This window comes from Ylistrum balloti, unplaced genomic scaffold (assembly GCF_031769215.1).
Source record: "Ylistrum balloti isolate Yb309-2 unplaced genomic scaffold, AGI_CSIRO_Ybal_v1 Utg370622, whole genome shotgun sequence".
In the NCBI taxonomy this organism is placed as follows: Eukaryota; Metazoa; Mollusca; class Bivalvia; order Pectinida; family Pectinidae; genus Ylistrum; species Ylistrum balloti.
In genome coordinates, this window is record NW_026782381.1 from 343743 (window position 1) to 363321 (window position 19579).

General features: G+C 35.4%; 1 protein-coding gene across 2 annotated transcripts; it reads right to left on the minus strand.

Annotated features, from left to right (window-relative positions):
* Positions 1–2215: 2215 nt before the first annotated feature.
* On the minus strand, positions 2216–13622 carry LOC132557090 (sulfite oxidase-like). 2 transcript variants are annotated; one of them, XM_060221577.1, is made up of 3 exons: positions 13276–13622; positions 5794–7315; positions 2216–4654 (listed from the first exon to the last, which is right to left on the minus strand). In XM_060221577.1, exons 1-3 carry the CDS (start codon positions 13493–13495, stop codon positions 4597–4599), a joined length of 1800 nt encoding a protein of 599 aa, XP_060077560.1. In that variant the 5' UTR covers positions 13496–13622; the 3' UTR covers positions 2216–4596. The 2 variants fall into 2 exon arrangements, with proteins under 2 accessions (XP_060077560.1, XP_060077561.1); XM_060221578.1 differs by having other exon boundaries at positions 5768–7315.
* Between the last annotated feature and the right edge of the window lie 5957 nt (positions 13623–19579).

The window sequence follows — 19579 nt, forward strand, 5'->3', positions numbered from 1 at the left end:
ATCATACAGCTGTTTTGTCCTGCGACTCGTCAATGATGCTACATCATAAAGCTGTTTCGTACTTCTAGGACTCGTCAGTGATGGTACATCATACAGCTGTTTCCTTGATACACTGACTTGATACAGGGACGTCCCTGCTTGATACTCTGACACCATTTTGATGTCGAAAGTAGATCAACATTAAAACATCTGCTTATTATTCTAAACCTATTAAGTTGAATTTTATTATTGTTTCTACTGCATTGAGATATACATACAGAGATCTACGAGGCTCTTGGCCTCTTGTTCCTTATAGAATTGAGTTTGATGTGTGTTGTATGTACATTGCGATCTGTAAGGTGTTCATTTCATGTACTAAGACGATTTGTCACAATGACCATGTCGAGAACTACAAGAACAACTTCAAGAAGTTTTTTTTGAGGAAGTCGTGGTTGTATACTTGTAAGGCAGTCTAGAATTTGAAAACAAGAGGCCCATGGGCCTTAACGGTCATCTGATAAAAAGCAAGCCAAACCTAGAAAGTGGGTTGAGGTCATTCATTTGAACAAACTTGGTAGCCTCTCCTCCAAGCATCTTACAGGCCCAATATCAGCACTCATGGACTTTTGCTTGTTGAGAAGAAGTCGTTTGTATATTTTAACATATTTGACCCCTGTGACCTTGAAAGTGGGTCGAGGTCATTCATTTGAATAAACTTGGTAGCCTTTCCTCCCAGCATGCTACAGACCCAATATCGGCACTCATAGACTTTTGCTTATTGAGATGAAGTCCTTTGTATATTTTAACATATTTGACCCCTGTGACCTTGAAAGTGGGCCAAGGTCATTCATTTGAACAAACTTTGTAGGGCTCCATGCCAGCATGCTATGGGCCAAGTATTAGCCCCCTAGGCCTTCTAGTATTTGAGAAGAAGTTATTTAAATATTTTAACATATTTGGCCCCTGTGACCTTGAACGTGGGTCAAGGTCATTCACTTGAACAAACTTAGTAGCACTTCATCCCAGCATGTCACAGGCCCAATATCTACACTCTGAGCCTTTTGGTTAATGAGAAGAAGTTGTTTAAAGATTTTAACATATTTGACCCCTGTGACCTTTAAAGTGGGTCAAGGTCATTCATTTGAACAAACTTGGTAGAGCTCCATGCCAGTATCCTCTGTGCCAAGTATTAGCCCCCTAGACCTTCTAGTATTTGAGAAGAAGTCGTTTGAATGAAAAGTTTACGGACGGCGCACGGCGGACGGCGCACGGCGCACGGCGGACGACGACGGACGAAGCATGATGACTATAGGTCATCTGGTCAGATGACCTAAAATAGAAGTCTGTAATTTTTTGGCTAGCAGATTTGGTGGCGAAGATCGCGAGTTCGAGACCCGAACAGGGCCTAGTAAGACAAAAATTGTCTTCCTACGTTAGTTGTGTTACAATGCCCTAAGTATAATGCTAAAAATTCTAAACATCGATCAAAGATGAATATTTGTACCAATATCATTTAAAGGCTTTTTATCTGTCTTTTTAATATGAAATATACTTTTTTCTTAGAACTTCGTGTATATTCAAAATGCATTGATTTTGAGTTTAAATTTATAAAGTTGACACGCTATTGTTGTTATTTTGTAGTAGTTATAAAATAAAAACAGGTCAGATGAAAATAAATGGAATGCCTTTAAGACTATTAAATCTTAATAGCCTTGACTATATAGGCCTAATAATATCGGCATGTAATCAGTTCCAACTTCCGGGTGTGGATTTCGTGAAAGAAGGGAGATAACTGTAATAGATTTCTTAGACTTGGCCTACAGAACACCGACATATTCATAGTTGTGTCCTTCCAGGACGATAGTTTCAATAAAGAAAATGTAACCAAGGACAGAATACTACATAATTATTGTGTACGTAACAAAGTCGTAGAGAATATCATCAAGTAAATATTATAAAATAAATATAAAATAGATATTATAAAGTGAATATTACAAAGTAAATATTATTAAATAAATATTATAAAATAATTATTGAAAATAATTGTCAGAAAATAAATATAAAATAAATATTATAAAGTTAACATTATAAATTAAATATTATGAAATAAATATAAAAAAATTTTTTACAACGTGAATATATATAAGAATAGAATAGAAATGAAAGCAAATTTTAAAAGGGAATGTTTCGATATTTTTATCAGTTTTAATACTAACAAACCACTCATAAGAAGCAATACATTTTTCAAACATTTCTTTATTCATTATTTTAGCAGCAATTCATTCATCTAACAGATATTCTGAGCAGATACACCAATCAAAAATTCTAAAACATTATCTTTGTAAAATGATTTGATCACTTGATTAAACCACTGTATTCAACTTTGAATATAATTTTCAGTAATTTTACCAACCCATACTACATATTATAATGCACATGAGATTAAATTCAAATTTGAAAACCTTCAACTTGATGTTCATCTGAAAACGTAATTCTAGTATTAATATATACATACAACAATATGACATCATATCTCTTCATTAAATGTCAGAAAAAATACTGCTGTTCTTGGCATTTCAACCTTTCACTTTACAAGATACATGATGATTGATAAAGCCATCATCGTTATAAAAAATAATATCACTCAAGTTTAGTTAGAGAGGACCCTGACCTCCCACTCAACCCTATTGTTAATGAAACATTACCTCATTTATTGAAAATTAAGTGAACTTGACCTCTAGTTCTTTCTGACATTAAGTTACAATAAGCTAAGTTGTTTATATAATCAAATTTCATATTAAACTTTATTTATTTTACAACAATTGTGAAACAATTTATAACAACTTATACTAATAACTCTAGTCGGGGGGTGGGGGAAGGAAGGGGAAAACCCACGTGGTTGGGCATGCAATGAAATATTGGAACTTTTATTGATCATAAATGTATTTTTTTTATTTTAAATTTCTCCTCATCTAAATTTGAGGAAAATATTTCACTGTTATCAAAAAGCTTTTAAAAAATTAGATATTAATATGAAATCATACAGTTTAGAAATGGAAAATTTTTCATTTTCGATTAGTTCGATCAATTACCATGGGTACTGATGAAAGTCATAACAACATTACACTTGATTAAACTGAAATGTTCAATCAATAATACCAATACTGTGGTAACTTTAATTTATATCAATTTAAGTTTGAATTTGTTCATTTGCTCTTGTTACACGCACATGGGATGAGACTTTTGGCAAATTTCCTTGAAAATTTGGTTACTGAATCACACGACTTGAAACAAAAATTGTAGATGGAATTTGAATATCCTTACACATCATCAATACAATAAACATATATAAAAACTATGAGATGTTAAAACTTTAACAAATGACAAATTCACACAGAGTACCGATTCTTGCAAAATCTTTTTTGAAAATTCTTTATTTGCACACAACATGTTGCCAGGTACAGTTTTGTGGATTTTCTTCAGGAACTCCAGCTTTTCTTCATCAACCAAACCAGCCATGGCCCTGGGTGTTCATATATAATATAATATACACTTTATTTATTTTACAACAATTGCGAAACAAGCTTTCAGCTTATATCTATCACCCTTGTTGGCCCAGATATAAGCCCACAGGGAGGGGTCTTACTGTGGAAGGAAACCGAAGTACCTGGAGAAAACCCCTGATGGCTTGGTGAAAGGCGAGTGCATTACTAATGTGTCACCTGTTCATACATTAGGATGTAAATCAACAGTAAACTACACCATATACATGTAGTACTTGTACAGCTTTGATGTAGCCCATCTTTTGATACAATGTATACAGATGTACATGTATATTACTAATGGATAACAGAAATCACAATACTGTTCAGATAAAAATAAATTCATTCAAAACCATAACACTTAATTCACATGATCAAAATTCAATCAACATGAAAAGTCAACTAAATTACAGAATTACTTATACATATTGTAACATAGTTAGATTATAGATGTCTGTTTTGAAAGAAAAAAAATAATACTGTTTTATATTTAATAAACCAACATAATTTTACCCTAAATAAACTTACTTTTCAAATCAAATAAGATTTCTTTATATCAAAATACTGCTTGACTGCTCACAAGTAAATCAATTCCAAATTAAATATGTTTCTTTGATTACACGACTAAGTAAAAGCTGTTTATATCTGCTTATGATAAATCAAAATACTACTTAATTAAAGAAAGATATCTTATTAAATTTGTATCAATTTTCTTTTAAGATACACTATACAACTTGTCATTCCTATTTAAAGGTATTTATGAACGATAAAACAAAGAAGAAAAAAAAGAAAAGAAATCCAGCAACAAACAACCATAATGATCAATTGAAAGGCATTCCAAAGTTGTGAATACTTGTGCCTATAAGGTGTATTCAACTGTTATCATAGACATATAACAACATCTGGGTCAATCACCAAATCTGAGTCAATCACGAAATCTGAGTCAAACATAAGATCCGACTCAATCATAATATCTGAGTCGATCATAAGATCCGAGACGATCACAAAATCTGAGTCAATCACAAGATCCAGATCAATTACGAGATCTTTGCTGATGATGAAATGATCATCAATATCAGTCAGGCCACTCACATAATTCCGCTAACAAGCCATGTGTCGCTTTGATATTGAACCTTAAAATATAAAAAGAGGAAAGTTATCACATACAATGTAGTCTTGTAATATTCATTAAAATTCACATTAAAATAAAAATATCAGAAATAATTATTTTGGATTTTAAAATTACAGTAAACATTACTGTAAAATTTACAAAATTCAACCTCACCAAGCCACAGAAAAACAGATATTTTAAGGTTTAAACCATCAAAGTTAACTCAGAGGTTTCACTGTGGAAACAAATTTATGTGTTAAAAAGACATGTAATTTAGATATGATCTTCTTGTATGCTCTGCTGCATGTGTGAAAGAATCTTGCTCGTACTGAGGAGTCTCGTCAAAAAATACTTAATTGCTATTTTGTACCTTTGTGTTACAATGATTAATAGAAGAAATTCCCATAATATTGCTAAATTCAAACTAAACACAAACAATGGCTATGGTTTCTTACTTCCAATAATGTGCCCAGTTATAATTTTAACCTCTATAGTATGATGCATGGTAGGACAGAACTATTCTCTTGGGCTGATATAGATGATGGTTAGGATCTACCTTGAACATATATTGTTTGATCTGACTATTTTTTTTCGTTTTTTGACATACACACTTTGTCCCGTTTGACTTGTATAAAATTTAACAGATTTTTGGGTTGGCCAGCTTCCTATACTTTCACCTTTGAAATGTATACATGATTTCATTGTCACGTTTGTAATTTATGTTAAACATTCTTTACCTCACCTACATATTTTGTCTCTTTGGTTTGACCTTTCACCTACCCTCAACTTTGAACTGCTTAATTTCATCTAACACAGACACAATGACTTATAACATGTTTTAATTTCAATATTCATGCTTCAATATCTATGGTTTGACCTCTACAAACTGACCTTTGTTGTTTGACCTCATTTGATTGACCTTTGTGGTTTTTTCTTTGTGTAGCGAATAGTTTGTTCTTTCTAAAGTAATTTTCTTGATCTGACCTCATTAGACTGACCTTTGTAGTTTGACTCAAGTTGGCTCGCTTTGGATTAACCTATACAGTTAGGCCATATATATATTGACCTTTGTGGTTTGACCTTTGAACAGTGACCTTAATACTATGTTCTTTTTAGTTTAACCTCTGTTGTGTACCTTTGTGGTTTATGCCAGATCATTACCACCAAGAACTCTTTTTCTTTTGTGCCGGTGGCTCCTCTCCTGGGACTTTGACATTGACCTTGAACCAGGCATTACTAAGGACACCCCTCAGATTCCAGATCCCATCAACATTGTCGGGCTGTACATTATAGGAGGAATCAACAGCCTTGCATTGAATGTCAACATCCTTCTTATCTGCTGGCAGTGGAACAGTAGCTTCCCACAGCGTCCATGCATATGTCTTGTACAGTGGTTGATCCGGATGTTTCAGCTCTGCAGAATGCCACGTCTTTCCTCCATCTGTTGTTACGTCTACTCTTACGATGCCGCGACCACCCCCACTCCATGCATAACCTTTGACTGTCACTTCTGTCGAACCGTCTTCGAGAGTTGCTCCATTTACAGGCTCACAGATGGCACTGTTGACAGGAAGTTCCTGAATTGCAGGAACAGTACTGAAATCCACATTGTGCCAATCGATTGACGCATGGAATCCTTTGTAATCTTTTTGTTGCCAGTGGCAATCACTTTCCTTTTTTGATAGTGTAATTTTACACAACCATTTCACCTGTCTTGCTCCCACAATTCCAGGAAGAATGATTCGTACTGGATAGCCATGGTCCCGAGGAATATCCTCTCCGTTCATTTCGTAAGCTACTATTATATCCTTCTTAAGACGTCTGGCAAGTTCAATTGGGATCGATGCTCCGTATGTTGAACCTGTAGGGTCATGATCCAAACCATCAAAAATAATGTGATCACAATCAACAGTGTCTATATCAATCCCAGAATACCTTAGGATATCATCAAGACATACCCCCGCCCACTCAGCATTACTAATGGCTGCTGCTCCCCAGTTCAACCCCTTCACTGATTTGATCTTCACCATTTCACTCCGTCGGTTACCAGCACATTGTACAATTGAAGCCACAGATTTTTTCTGGAAGTTTTTCTTTAATTCATTAAGATTGATGTTCTTTTTTCGTGACGCGCCGTCGATTCCAACTTCTAACTTGTAAGTTTTTGGATCTACATCCGGAACAGGGAGATGATTGCGCACAAAGAACAGGTCATTTGGTGTGAGGTAATTGTCTGGAAGGAGCTGAAGAGGAGGCTCCGCATTGAAAGGAGTCGATGAACTTGGCCTCAAGGCAGGGTGTCGCTTTGGATCATTCGCATAAGGATTGTTTGCATCACGCTCCTCCTCCTTTGGAACCTCAGTGATATTCCCTATACGAAGTTCTTCAAGCATTGCAAATACTTCTTTGTTCTTGTGTACAGCATACATGTTCCAGAAAGGGTCCATTGAGCCACCTGCTGCGAGAAGAATCTTACTGCCACCAGGATGATTAGATACAAATTCGGTGACATCATAAACTCCATTTTTGTAGGTCATCCAGATCCTTGTATCCTTTGTCTTCCGCTTACTAACATCTGCCAAAGTGTAGGTTGGTAGACCTGGAACCAGAGATCCTGCCTCACGCTCCTCGGATGATGCAGCTAACTGCGGATCCAATTGGGACTTGGCTAACAGTGTTGCACCTACAATGGCAAATACGGAATACAATATCAAAATTTACATATTACCTACATGTTGTTTGCAAGGGGGAGGTGCTGAAATTAGCTTCAAAATTTAAATGGGGGAAATCTGGCAACAATTTTTGCTTCAAAACACTACTCAATCTTCATGCCTCGGTAAATTTCAACCATATTTGATCTAAAACATTGTTGCAGGTGGTTTATCATTTCTTAAATTCAGGAAACTGATTCAACCCCTGAGGACCTGAGGGCGGGCCCCTTATGGGACATTTAGTTGATGATTTTGCTAACGCTAATATTCGTTCATGCTCGAATGGATTTCAACCAAATTGAGTCTGAAACATTATTGCAGGTGGTTTATCATTTCTTTCATCCAGAAAATTGATCTGACCCATAAGGACTGGGGGGTGGGCTCCCACAAGGGGAAATTAGGCAATATTTTGCTTCAAAACCCGATTCCTTCTTAATGCCTGGGTATATTTCAACCAAATTGGGTCTAAAACATTATTGCAGGTGGGTTATCATTTCTTAGATTCAGAAAGTTGATTCAACCTCTAGTGATCTGGGGGTGGGGCCCCAAATGGGAAATTTAGTGAACGATTTTTCTTCAAGACGCTTCTTACTAAATGCTTGTATGGATATCAACCAAATGTAGTCTGAAATATCATCATGGGAATTCATCAGATTTGTCAGACAACCATCTGCAAATGCTGTGATTTGTCCATCCATACAACGATTGTCAGATGACCATTAACGGCTATGGTCTGAATGACTTTTATTATTTGAATCAGGTGGATTTAATATTTTTCAGTGGCTTTGTAAATGCCATTTATGAGCTCATATTTTTGTTGCCTTTATCCTTTTCTTCTTCTGATCTTTTCTCCTTGTTTACCTATTTAGTGATGTTTTCCAATGAAGAATATTTCCATTTATAAATATGTGTTTGGTTCTGAAAAGAAAATGTGCATTAATATTCACAAGATATTGTAACCAATCTTTTTGTTGTTTGATGACAATAAACTATCGTTAATTAAACTATTACCTTTGATTACTTATTTCTACGTTACGGTTATTTGGTAGAAAATAACTTTGCCTATTTCTTTTCAAATAGAAATTTTCTACATTAATGAAAGTTCCATCCACTCTGTTTACTGTAATCAAAACAATTGCCTACATCACCACATCACAATAGTCTAAGCAAGTGTTAATGTATAAACAATATTAAGTCTCTGTGTAATAATGAATATTTGATGCAATATTCAAGTATGTGTTCATGGTTTAAAGTTACTTACTTTTATCCCAGTGACTATTACATTTGTCCTGTTTTAATTGATTTGCGGACTTATTATTTTGTTTAACATTTACATCAAACACAAATGATAAAATCTTTTCTGTTGTTTGTGTTCTTAGTACCTACAGTACTTTGATAATATCCTATATTAACACCATATTAACAGCCAGGATCATGTGCCAGGTTTGGGTGGTGGTGACTGCCCCAAATAGGCCTCAAACTTGTAACCAAGAAGTGAAGGGGTGGTGATAAAGATGAAATCACTGCCCGTCCATAATGATGATTCAGCAAATTTAAAGGATTGTCCAACCCTTTGAATTATGATGTTTCAAACCGAATTGGGTTGAAATATGCTGAGATGTTATGAAAAAGTAGGATTTTAAAGCACAATTTCTGCCAAATTCCCACTTCCAGCCCTGCCCCCACCTGCCCCGCCAGATGTCAAATCAACTTTCTGAATTACAGAAATGATAGCATGAAACAATGGGCCGGTTACATGTACGAGATAATGTTTTAAATTACAAGCAACACTTCAAGGCCCCATGCTATGTTTACATATCTTTAGGATGTATATGAACAGGTTGCTGATAGTCATAAAATGTGCCCATAGGAGAACTGTCCACTCTCATATGCTGAAGATCCCTCTGTGGCTTTCGATAAGTAGGCGTGATAACGCCAGCCCAGGGGTTTAGGGATAATGTTAGGCTATACAATTATTTTTAAGGCATTTGATGGATTTCAAAATTACCTTAACACAAACCATGGCTTCATCAGAAACGTCGCAATATTTCAGATTCTGGACAAGTTTCAACAGTCAGGATAAGACATTATTAGACTCTAGAGCTGTCTTCTAAAACTAGTATTATCAAACATTCCATCCCTCTCAGGGGGATGCAGGTCACCCCCTCTAACTTTGCCAGAACACTCATGTTTGTCTGCAAGACAAGGTCTGGACACGAAAGGAGGCGGAGACAAAAAAACTGTCAACCGACCAACATAAAAGGTCACTGGAGCAATATGTGGTACAAGATAACAGTGAATGTACACATATGTATATATATATATAACAAGTAGATTTTAAATGTTACAGAATAATTGTGATTTGTTTAATACATAGGTAAACCTATTTCAGGAGCAATTTAAAACCTCATTCAATAACTAAAACATTGCAGGTTAATGATATACTGATAAATTTGATAATCAGACTTTTTTACCCTGAAAGTGAAGACCTAAATTATCAGTGGTTAAATTAAATCCCATTTTACTTAAACAAACAAAATAATAATACTATGGCTTTAACAAAATAATTTTTGAAAAAAGTAGGATTTTTTTTTTATATATTTTAGAAACCTACATAAAGTATTTTCCTTCAAGCCTTGCAGTTTATACTATTTTCACAATTTAAGCAGGGACAAATTTTCCTTATATAAATCATATTGCTCCTAAAAATGAAGTGATCTTTTACGAGCTAGTTTTTGGTCTGATGTGACCTTGCCACACTGTTACAATTTTATAAACAATGGTTTATTATAATCAGGATGTGACCGATCAGGTGAACACAGAGCAGAGATATCTAAAACTACCCGAACAAGTCTGAGCATGATTGAGAGCTGGTTCACCAACAGACACAACCTGATCATCCACAATTTTAACTTTAATGGTATCTAATGTTTTATCTCCATCGAGTAGGTTTTTATCTTTGTTCCCAAAGTATGTACATAAAAAAAGCATGTCAATTCAAGATAACCCGGTATATGTTTAGAGACTTATAATATTTGCAAGTTAAACTCTTGATTCTTAACAATTTCTTCTTGTGTCAACTGACAACATGTGTGAATTTAGTTCTAACCTTTGACCTCTGATCTAACTTTTCTTTGAGTCAATGTTACAATAACTTGACATTTGGTCCAATTCTACATCTTTGCACAGATTAATGTTTTACAAGTATGATGCCATAACTTCATACACCAGAGGCAGAACTGACCTTAGCTTCCATTGACAAATTATCTATTTACTAGTACAACAGAAACTCATTTATGAATGTCATTTTCATAATTTTAAGGTAGGACCTCGTTTATAGTGGAGCAACAGAAACAGATGACAGTTAGGAGCCAGTTCATGTGGTTTGTACATACAGTGTTGAATATATATGGTCTGTGTCACTAAGCTGACAGGTCATACTTCTTATGCTCAGTAAAATCATGGATTATCACTCTGGAGTCCCGGTTTGATTCCAGGTGTCGGAACTCTTAGCAGAAATGTGTTTTTTCTGTTCAATTACAGTATGTGCAGTTGATTTTTTCATGACAAGTAGATCTCAGTTTAAATTAACAGATATTTTAAGAAAAGTGTGGTAACAATTTTCACACAAAATAATGCAGTATCAGTTTGTCATTAATCAAATATAGATAACTACAGACTATTGATACATAATTGATGGAAGAACATTTCATACATGTATATTATTTTGTTAATGAAACTTATTTCCCAAGTGCTATACCTGTCTTTGGTGATTATTCTGGAATAAAAAACCTCTTATAGCTTAAAACCTAATGACAAATATGTGTACTTAAAGTATAATCACTAAATGAACCCATTAAGTGTGCTCTCACTACACTTAAAACTCCAAACTTCGTTCCTTCGCTTGGTTGACCTACATATATATGTACGTAGCTTTCAAACATGGCAGTTTCCATTGATGTAAAATACAAATGTTTACATTGTCACCAACATATGAACATTTCTGTCTTATCTAACATGTGCACTTTTTTAACATTTTGTAACTCCTTAGTGGAGAGTGTTATGTTTTGTTTGCTTCAATTTGGAAAAGGAAAAATAAGTGTGCGTGATTTTATCATGGATTTTCATAAAAAAAATTTGCTTTTTATACTGCTGTCCATGTAGATTTACGTAAAAATGCTAAATGTTATAAAAACATGAACTTTGAAAACATGACAGTCAGCATCGGATTAATTGCCTTCGGGAAGTTAAGGGGCTACAAGGGGCTACAAGGAGCCTATCATCAGTTTCTCACCATGTATCCTTAAACATTGTTGGAGTAAAATTTAGGGGGACTTTGCACTTGTAAATAACCTAAACATTTGTTTTGTTTTAGAAATATCAAACGTAAACAAAAACTGTTTGTCACTATAAAAGATAGCAAGCTTGGTCATGAACAGTACTGTTGTTCATTTTAAATTTCAAAATATTAGTTATGTACATTCAGAGAAAAATGGCATTTCTTTTAGCCACTTGGTAACTTTCTCATAGGGAAAAATTTCACATTTGTATAATGAATAGACTTGTATTTGTGGACATCTAGCCATGGGGTTGACACATTTCATTTATCGTAAGCAACCACACCATCACCATCGTCATCTGTTCCCCGACTTACAATGTGGATGTAATAACAATGACCCAGTATACATTAAGTCTTTTAGAGAAACAATCCTACATATCGTACACATACCGATGAAAAATTGTCTATTGTGAATTGGTATTATCATAAACTGGACATGCAAATATAGTCATGCCACCTATGAGAAAATTTGCAACCAAAGAGAATATAATTTCTGTCTTATTTGCTCCACTCAAACTTTAAGAATTTCATTTACATACTCAGTATGGTTAATAAACAAATATTTCTGCTTTTGCAGTATTTGTCTTTATGTCTTAATTCAACGGTATTGTTTTGAACATTTGATTTATGTACGTGTTGACATGTTAAGATAATGGTGTCGATTTCAACCCGTTAACCTATGATGTATTAATTAGCTCGAACCGTTGCTACTGTTTGTCTGTTTGATACCATGTAATTTAATTATGACCTCTTACTTCAAGAGGTCTTTATTCAGTCACTCCATGTAACACCACTTGAGGGTTTTTTTACAGTGCTTACCCTAATTAATTTCCAAATGTTTACGTCTATCCTTAAAATCATGCACACGAGGATCCATTTGCCCATTGGCGTTTCGTATAAAAAGAGCTGGAGTGTTAAGTTTGAGGAATTTAACTTAGAGCTGTATAGGTGATGCTTTGTTGGATTGTTCTGCATTGTACGAGAGGATTTTACCCTACATCCCCATATCTATTTTCCTATTTGGCCAAAACCCTCTGTATCTAGGGGTCAGTGAAATCAGTATCGCTTCAAATGAAATTGTTACAGAAGAAAAGGATTTTAAAGAATTTGGCCTATATGGCCATGCCTCTTCCATCCCAGGGACCTGAGACCCATTGTTTACAAAACTCATGCTCATTTCACAATAATGCTTCTGACCATATTTGGACAAAATCCAACCATTCCTACAGAATTCAAAGGAGTAGGATTTTAAAGAATGTGCTTTTTCTGCTTTTGGCCCCTCCCCTCCCACCCTAGATGGCAAAGACCCACCATTGGCAAGCACAAATTTATGCCCCCTTCACCAAATGATGCTTCAGACCAAATTTGAACAAAATCATTCTTACATGTGGTGTAGGATTTTAAAAAAATCACTTAGCTCCCTAGGGGTTGTGACTCATAATTTTTACATATTTATTCTTCTTCCCCAAAGGATGCTTCAGGCCAAATCTTCTCAGTGGGTTAATATGTGCCTGGTGGCGGACTGATGTACTAAAGTATCACTGTGGCCGGTAACTAGACAGATGCATATCATGACATTTCTAGAAAGCCTACCAACAAGTCCAGCCGTAACACCGACGACAGCAGCCGATTTCCACCATTTTGGAGACTGGTGATGTCCGTTCTCTGATGACGTGTGCGTAAATGTCCTTGTCAGAAACGGGGAGTATCCATCTCTGTTTGCAGTAACTGCGGCGATCGGATGAATCCGTGCACCGTATACAGATAATGCAGGGTTTCGCAAACCCTGTTGAACTATTCGCAGCGCTGTCATAACGCTTTCTAGCTTTCTAGCGGAAGATTCACTATAGGATGTTCACTTAGCTGGTTAACGGTTTTTCTAGGTCCTCACGATACTGTAAACACAAGAGCGGCGTTACGAACTGCTCGGGTTGCAGTGTGTGAAGGCCCTGTCACCAAAACGCAGAAATGACCCAGATTTTCTGTGGGTTTTCTCGAGGCACCAGTGGGGTTCAAGGCCAGCTGAGTTCAGGCCAGCTTGATTTGTTAGTCTGTTCTCCAGTGAAAGAGCGCTTGTTTTGCAGCGGATAACCAAGGCATTGAATGGCCGAGGGTTGAATAACTCTAATTTATTAAAAAAATAAATAAATAACCGCATGTATGCTTGTCCACCCGATGTCATATCATATTTGTATCCCCTATCATAAAAGAACCAGGATACCCTCCCCCCCCCATCATAAAATTATACGGAGATATTTTTGCCTACCAGAAAAGTATCCCCCTTATAGTAATTGTATCCCTCCTTGAGATCAATGCTATAACTTTATCTGTTATCCTGTTTATTATTCGGTTGTTGGTCAGTTAGCCACAGATACCAGGGATACTTATACAGGTGTCCAATTAACCTATTACCTGGTCAGGTGTTACATAATACCTGTAGGCAGTACCCAGGTGGGGCAATGAATCTTGCTCGGGTACATTTATGATGGCTATCGGAATAGTATTTAGGGGACAATAATCTGATACATAATAAGGGGGATACATTTATGATGGCTATCAGAATAGTATTTAGGGGACAATAATCTGATACATAATAAGGGGGATACATTTATGATGACTATCGGAATAGTATCTGGTGTAATTTTCTGGAATATTAGAGGTAAGGGGGACTTATAATAATCCTATACTGCAGTGTTGTTTTACTTTAAAATGTTCTCTATTTTTCTTGGAAGTCAAACTCCATAATACCCATACTTTGTGCCACACACTTACCTCCCTTTACACTTTATGTAAAAGGCCAAAGACCAGTTAGTTCCACTCTGAAAGATACCTGCTCTGAAATGAAACTGGCCTGGGTCTGTCATCCTGGCAGGCACAAATCCTTTCAGTCTTGTATAGTGTAACTGCAGGCAGTTTACTGATAACAATTATAAAAGTCTTGGCTCAACATTGATTCACAGGAATCAGTCTTTGGCTCATTTTAATACAAAACAGAGAAAAAAATAGTCACTCTGTATAAAAATTTTCACTGATTACATTACATGTAGCAAAAAGCACCAGCTTTATAGAATGTGTACATAAAACAACAGGTACATAGGGCCTGTATCACTTACCTGGATCTTAAAGCCCAGCATTGTTATACATGCCTTTAGGTTGGGTATTTCAAATATTTCCAAAGCCCAGTTTCTTTAATTTCTTTGATGGGGCAAAACCAATTGGTAAATTTTTATTATCATTACTGTGTTTCTCTTTTGGTTTCCAGTAAGAGTTTAAATGGTTATCAGGTTGGTATCTCAACTATATCAAAAATATGATCCAGAAATAATGTCCCTTGATGCCAACTCTATATATGGTTATAGGATGGGAATTACAACTGTTTGAAGGAAACCATCCAGAAAATAAATCCAGATAGTTGGGGCCACTTCTTACATTGTGAATGTGGTTATCTCGTGATCCCCAGCATTGCTATATATCGTTATGGGTGGGGATCTCAACAGTTTCAAAGATGTAACAAGGAAAATAAGTCCATGGGGATGTGCCAGACCAGGTATCAATTCTAAATTATAATTGCGTTAATCTCTTGATGCTGGTCATTGCTATCGTTAAATATAAACCTTCCCCTATATACTTTTCTGATGGCCATCATATATATATTCCCCTATATATACTCACGGGGATAAAGAAACGTAGGATAAAGTCTGAAGATGATTTTGAGATGTTTAATGTTTAATATTATAACAGAGGTCATTATTTATTCCAATGCCTTCGCTAGGAATCGAACCCGGGACCCTGGCTTACTAGTTTGACACTCAACCAATCGAGCTAAAGAAAAGTTGTCCCTAGTCGAGTGGCATATTGCGGCTAGTATTTTACCAGGGTTACAATATTTTTAAGTAATAGCATTATCCTGCTGGAATGTGAGACGGAATCATTCATTTGCTGACGTCGAACGCCGTCGTGTGTCGTTCAATAGGCGTTCATATATGTACACCGTCGTTTAGCACAAATCGAGCTTGCCTATAGTCTGGGACCGCCACCAACACGCACACATATATATAAGTATATATATATAGATATATATATGTAAAAATCTAATCGGAGACCTAAATGATATGATAAGACTTTTGACATGTGGTGATAGTTACATTGTCTCAACCTCCTATATACAATATGTAATATTCAAACTTGACAATTTAAATTAATTCTGTACAGTATACTGTATATGTATTCAATATGAGAGGAGAGGAACTTATGGAAAAAATGAAAAGTTTTTTATTCTTTTTTAAAATTTTGAATGTTGTTACCCCGGATCATCGGTGTCGACGTCCCATCTCCGAAACTTCAAGTTTTCGGGTTTAGTGGGAAGTGTTTGTACATACAAACACCTGAGGTCAACTGCTGATATCACACACATTGTAAAGTGTATTTCATATAAATATATAGTAGATCAGTTTGATACAAAGTCCTATCTCAATAAACCACTAACTTTAAAGATAACATATTCTCTAAGTATACGTTTCATGACCTTACACTTAATGTTGAGACTGGGAGATACGGGTATCATAGTCTCTCTATCACTCAACGATTGTACACGCTGCGTGACAAAATTGAAGTTCAGGACGAAACTCGTTTGATACTTTCACATGTACAGTCCAGCAATTCAGAAATTGTGTCGTTATATATCAAGCCATTAAATCGTCGACCATCTGTTTTAGAATTGATTCAACTGTTTTCTAGCAATAATGTATAAAAAAAAAAAAAAAAAACTTTGGTGTAGAAAGTTATTATTGCATACAAGAGATACTAAATACATCTTTTATGTTTAGATGTAATATGAATGTGAAATTAATACAGGGTTGTATATTGATTTCCTTACTCTTTTCACAAAGTTATGAGGTAAAACAGTTCACATCAATTTCTATATCGGTACAAGTAGAGTATTGTTGACTGATGGTATTTTATTAGCCCGCCTCCTGTTGAGATTGTTTGTCATTAATGAGATAGTGGGTTATGACTTATTCATGTTTTTTTTTGTATATGTATGCATGTACAAAGTCTTGTCATAATATGTAATTATATGAAATCCTACATGCTATTGCATACAGAATAATAAAGTTAATTGAATCGAATGTGTGTGATGGTGTTTTCTAATGAACTATTTCACATTACAAATCATTTTTGGAACGCTTCTAAATCCATAAGTGTACTGAACCCGATGATATGTTTTTTCAAATGTAGGTCAAAGGTCACGGTCAAGGAAATATTTTGGTACCACTGGAAAGATCTTGTTACAAGAAACACACATGCCGTTCAAGTCTTTCGATCCGGGGGCACAAAAAAATCGCTTCCGATCCATTTGCCTTGTCCCGGGTATTAATGTCACTGTTGCTATACATGTATGAGGTCCCAAGGTGATCACAGCAGATTGTCTCCCTTCTTTTAGTTGTTAAATTGATAGGTGATTTAATCGCATGCATATCTCATCGATAAATTAAACCCGGAATAATATTCAGTGGTTCCTTGATAACCCGGACGCTGATATTCCGGAAAACTCGCATTCCGGACTGATATAGATGAAGTTTTAATTGTCCATTCAGTGCCTCGGAAGAAATAACTGGAAGAATCTTCTAGAGTCCAAATCCAATATGGTTCCCTATCCATCGTCATATTTTTTTTTCAAATCCGTCACAAAATGATGAACTTGCAAAAACAGGACGAACTGGAACGTACAACTGATACCCCAAAACAATTCATCAAACATCTTTTAAATAGAGTCAATAAATTATCTTTCCGTCTCAAAAACAACACGAATAAAACTTAAAACACTATATTTAATTGATAATTTGTCGTAAAATGAGATACATGTGTGTAAATTCGTTTGCAGACCATTTTTCCTGATGGACCAAAAATAGAACGCGTGTGAAATTAGCGAATGGATTCCCGATCTTCTGTATTAATAGTGACATCAAGTATTTCCAATCAGAATCCAAGATGGACATTTTCTATCATATCTATCAATGTTTTTTGTAATTATTCAGTCCTTGAAATTGCAAAGCTACAGACGGAGGGGAATCTACATAGCGATTTGAGAAAGATACTCCAAGCGCACTCCCGAGAAGTAGTGTTAACAAAGGATAAGCGGACGATTGTGGGAACGCGGACGTCCAACCGTGCATATGGAAGTGTTCTTAATTGTGTGAGGAAATGTAAAACAAAACAAACCAAATCCGTGCTTAGACGAGGAAAAAATCAATTAAAAAAGTATGTCCCGTGTAATCCTAAATCCTGGTAGTTGTATAATATCGTTTTTAATTGATAGGATTTTCCGTTTTACGTCCCATCCTCAATAATTCAGTGGTTTTGATCTTTTTCGCTCTCTGCAACTCTGAATAGTTTCCTGGTAAAACTGAAAGCACAAGTAATGTAACTTTGAATGGTTTAGAGCCTGTTTTGGGAAAAATTACCAATCACACACCGATATGGTCCTTTCTGATTACAGAGTAACGACACCAAACATGAAAACCAATATCGTCATACGGCCTCGAGATCGTCTGATCAAAAAGGCAAAATTAGCTCTCTCTTTTTTTCCACAAAATGTCGCACATGGAACCTTCAATTTTGGCTTTAAATTTCCAGGGGTGCAGGGGGCGATAGTAAGCGTAACACTTGGAGTATCGACGATGTAAACGTCCTCGCCAAAACACAAACTTGACTTTTAGCATATTACAAGCATATTACAAGCACGTGCAAGGATGTTTCCGTTCCTTCAAAATAGGGAACACACTTCCGATTTTTAGAACTCTTTTAGATCTGTATAGATAACCTGTGAAGGATTGTATATTTACAGGGCAAACTTAAGTGACAAAGAATTCTAACAATTGCTCCCTGTTTGTAAGGAGCTATATCTCACCTACTTCATTGGAAAATTAAACGGCAGAAGTTTTCAGTTTACGTTGCGAAACTGGTAGAGATTTGATATGAAAAGTGAATGCTTTATGTTGTTTTTTAATTAAAAAAATACATGTAAATTGTACGTTGTATTGGATAAAGTACGGCTGTATATTCATTTGATCAAACATGCAGGTCTCCCAATTTCAGCATTATTCTTATCTCTCAGAGTTACTTCCCGTCATCTCACTCTATCGCAGCGATGATGAGTTTGACAGCTGAGTGGTCTGAAAATGCCACAGCATAATCTTGTAATAAACAGTTTTTTTTTTCTGATTTTGAGCACGTTCTGTCGTCAGAAACATTTGAAAGCATTTTATTCTGGTGTCCCTGTATAATTATCTGACTGAACACAAATGGCTATACTGACTTGTGTTTAAGTTCGTCGTTATTGTAATTTTATAGTTGTTTTTCGTTTATATGAGCTTGAATGTGAAAAGTCATTAAAAATAGGTCATATACATAAATTATCTATGTACATATAGACCTAGATGTAGGTTTTTGTATGAAAATGTTATCGATACGTTGCGCCTTAAGTAATAGTAATAAGTAATAAGTAGATAATGGACACAGGCAAAACTAATGCCTCTATATCCATATCTAAAACTATATGAAGATCAGGAGATGTTTCCTATAAAAAGTCTAATATTCTCAGTTATTATATGTACAGCCAATTAAATGCTAAATAGCAAAACATTTCACTATTTTCAAGTTGAAATGACTTGTTTACAGCTTCTTATATTTCAAATATCAATTATTACACATACCTGAATTAACGTCTTATATACAAACATATATCATATTAAGGTATCTTGTTTTAGCCATACCTATTTCTGAGACTGAGTAAATCGGCCCAGTGATTAAAATAGTTCGTGTTTGTGCAACCTTCATGTTTTGAAGAGCGCGATCTAGCGGAGAAAATTTGCGCTAAGGTAGGTAATCCAGTCAA

Bases quoted from the DNA above. Each gene is read 5' to 3' on its own strand.
- LOC132557090 (XM_060221577.1), bottom strand. From the start codon at position 13,495: ATGACAGCGCTGCGAATAGTTCAACAGGGTTTGCGAAACCCTGCATTA. The intron at 7,316-13,275 runs GTAGGCTTTCTA...TTGCCATTGTAG, and splicing joins TGTTACGGCTGGACTTGTTG to GTGCAACACTGTTAGCCAAG. The intron at 4,655-5,793 runs GTAATGATCTGG...TTATATTTTAAG, and splicing joins AAGAAAAAGAGTTCTTGGTG to GTTCAATATCAAAGCGACAC.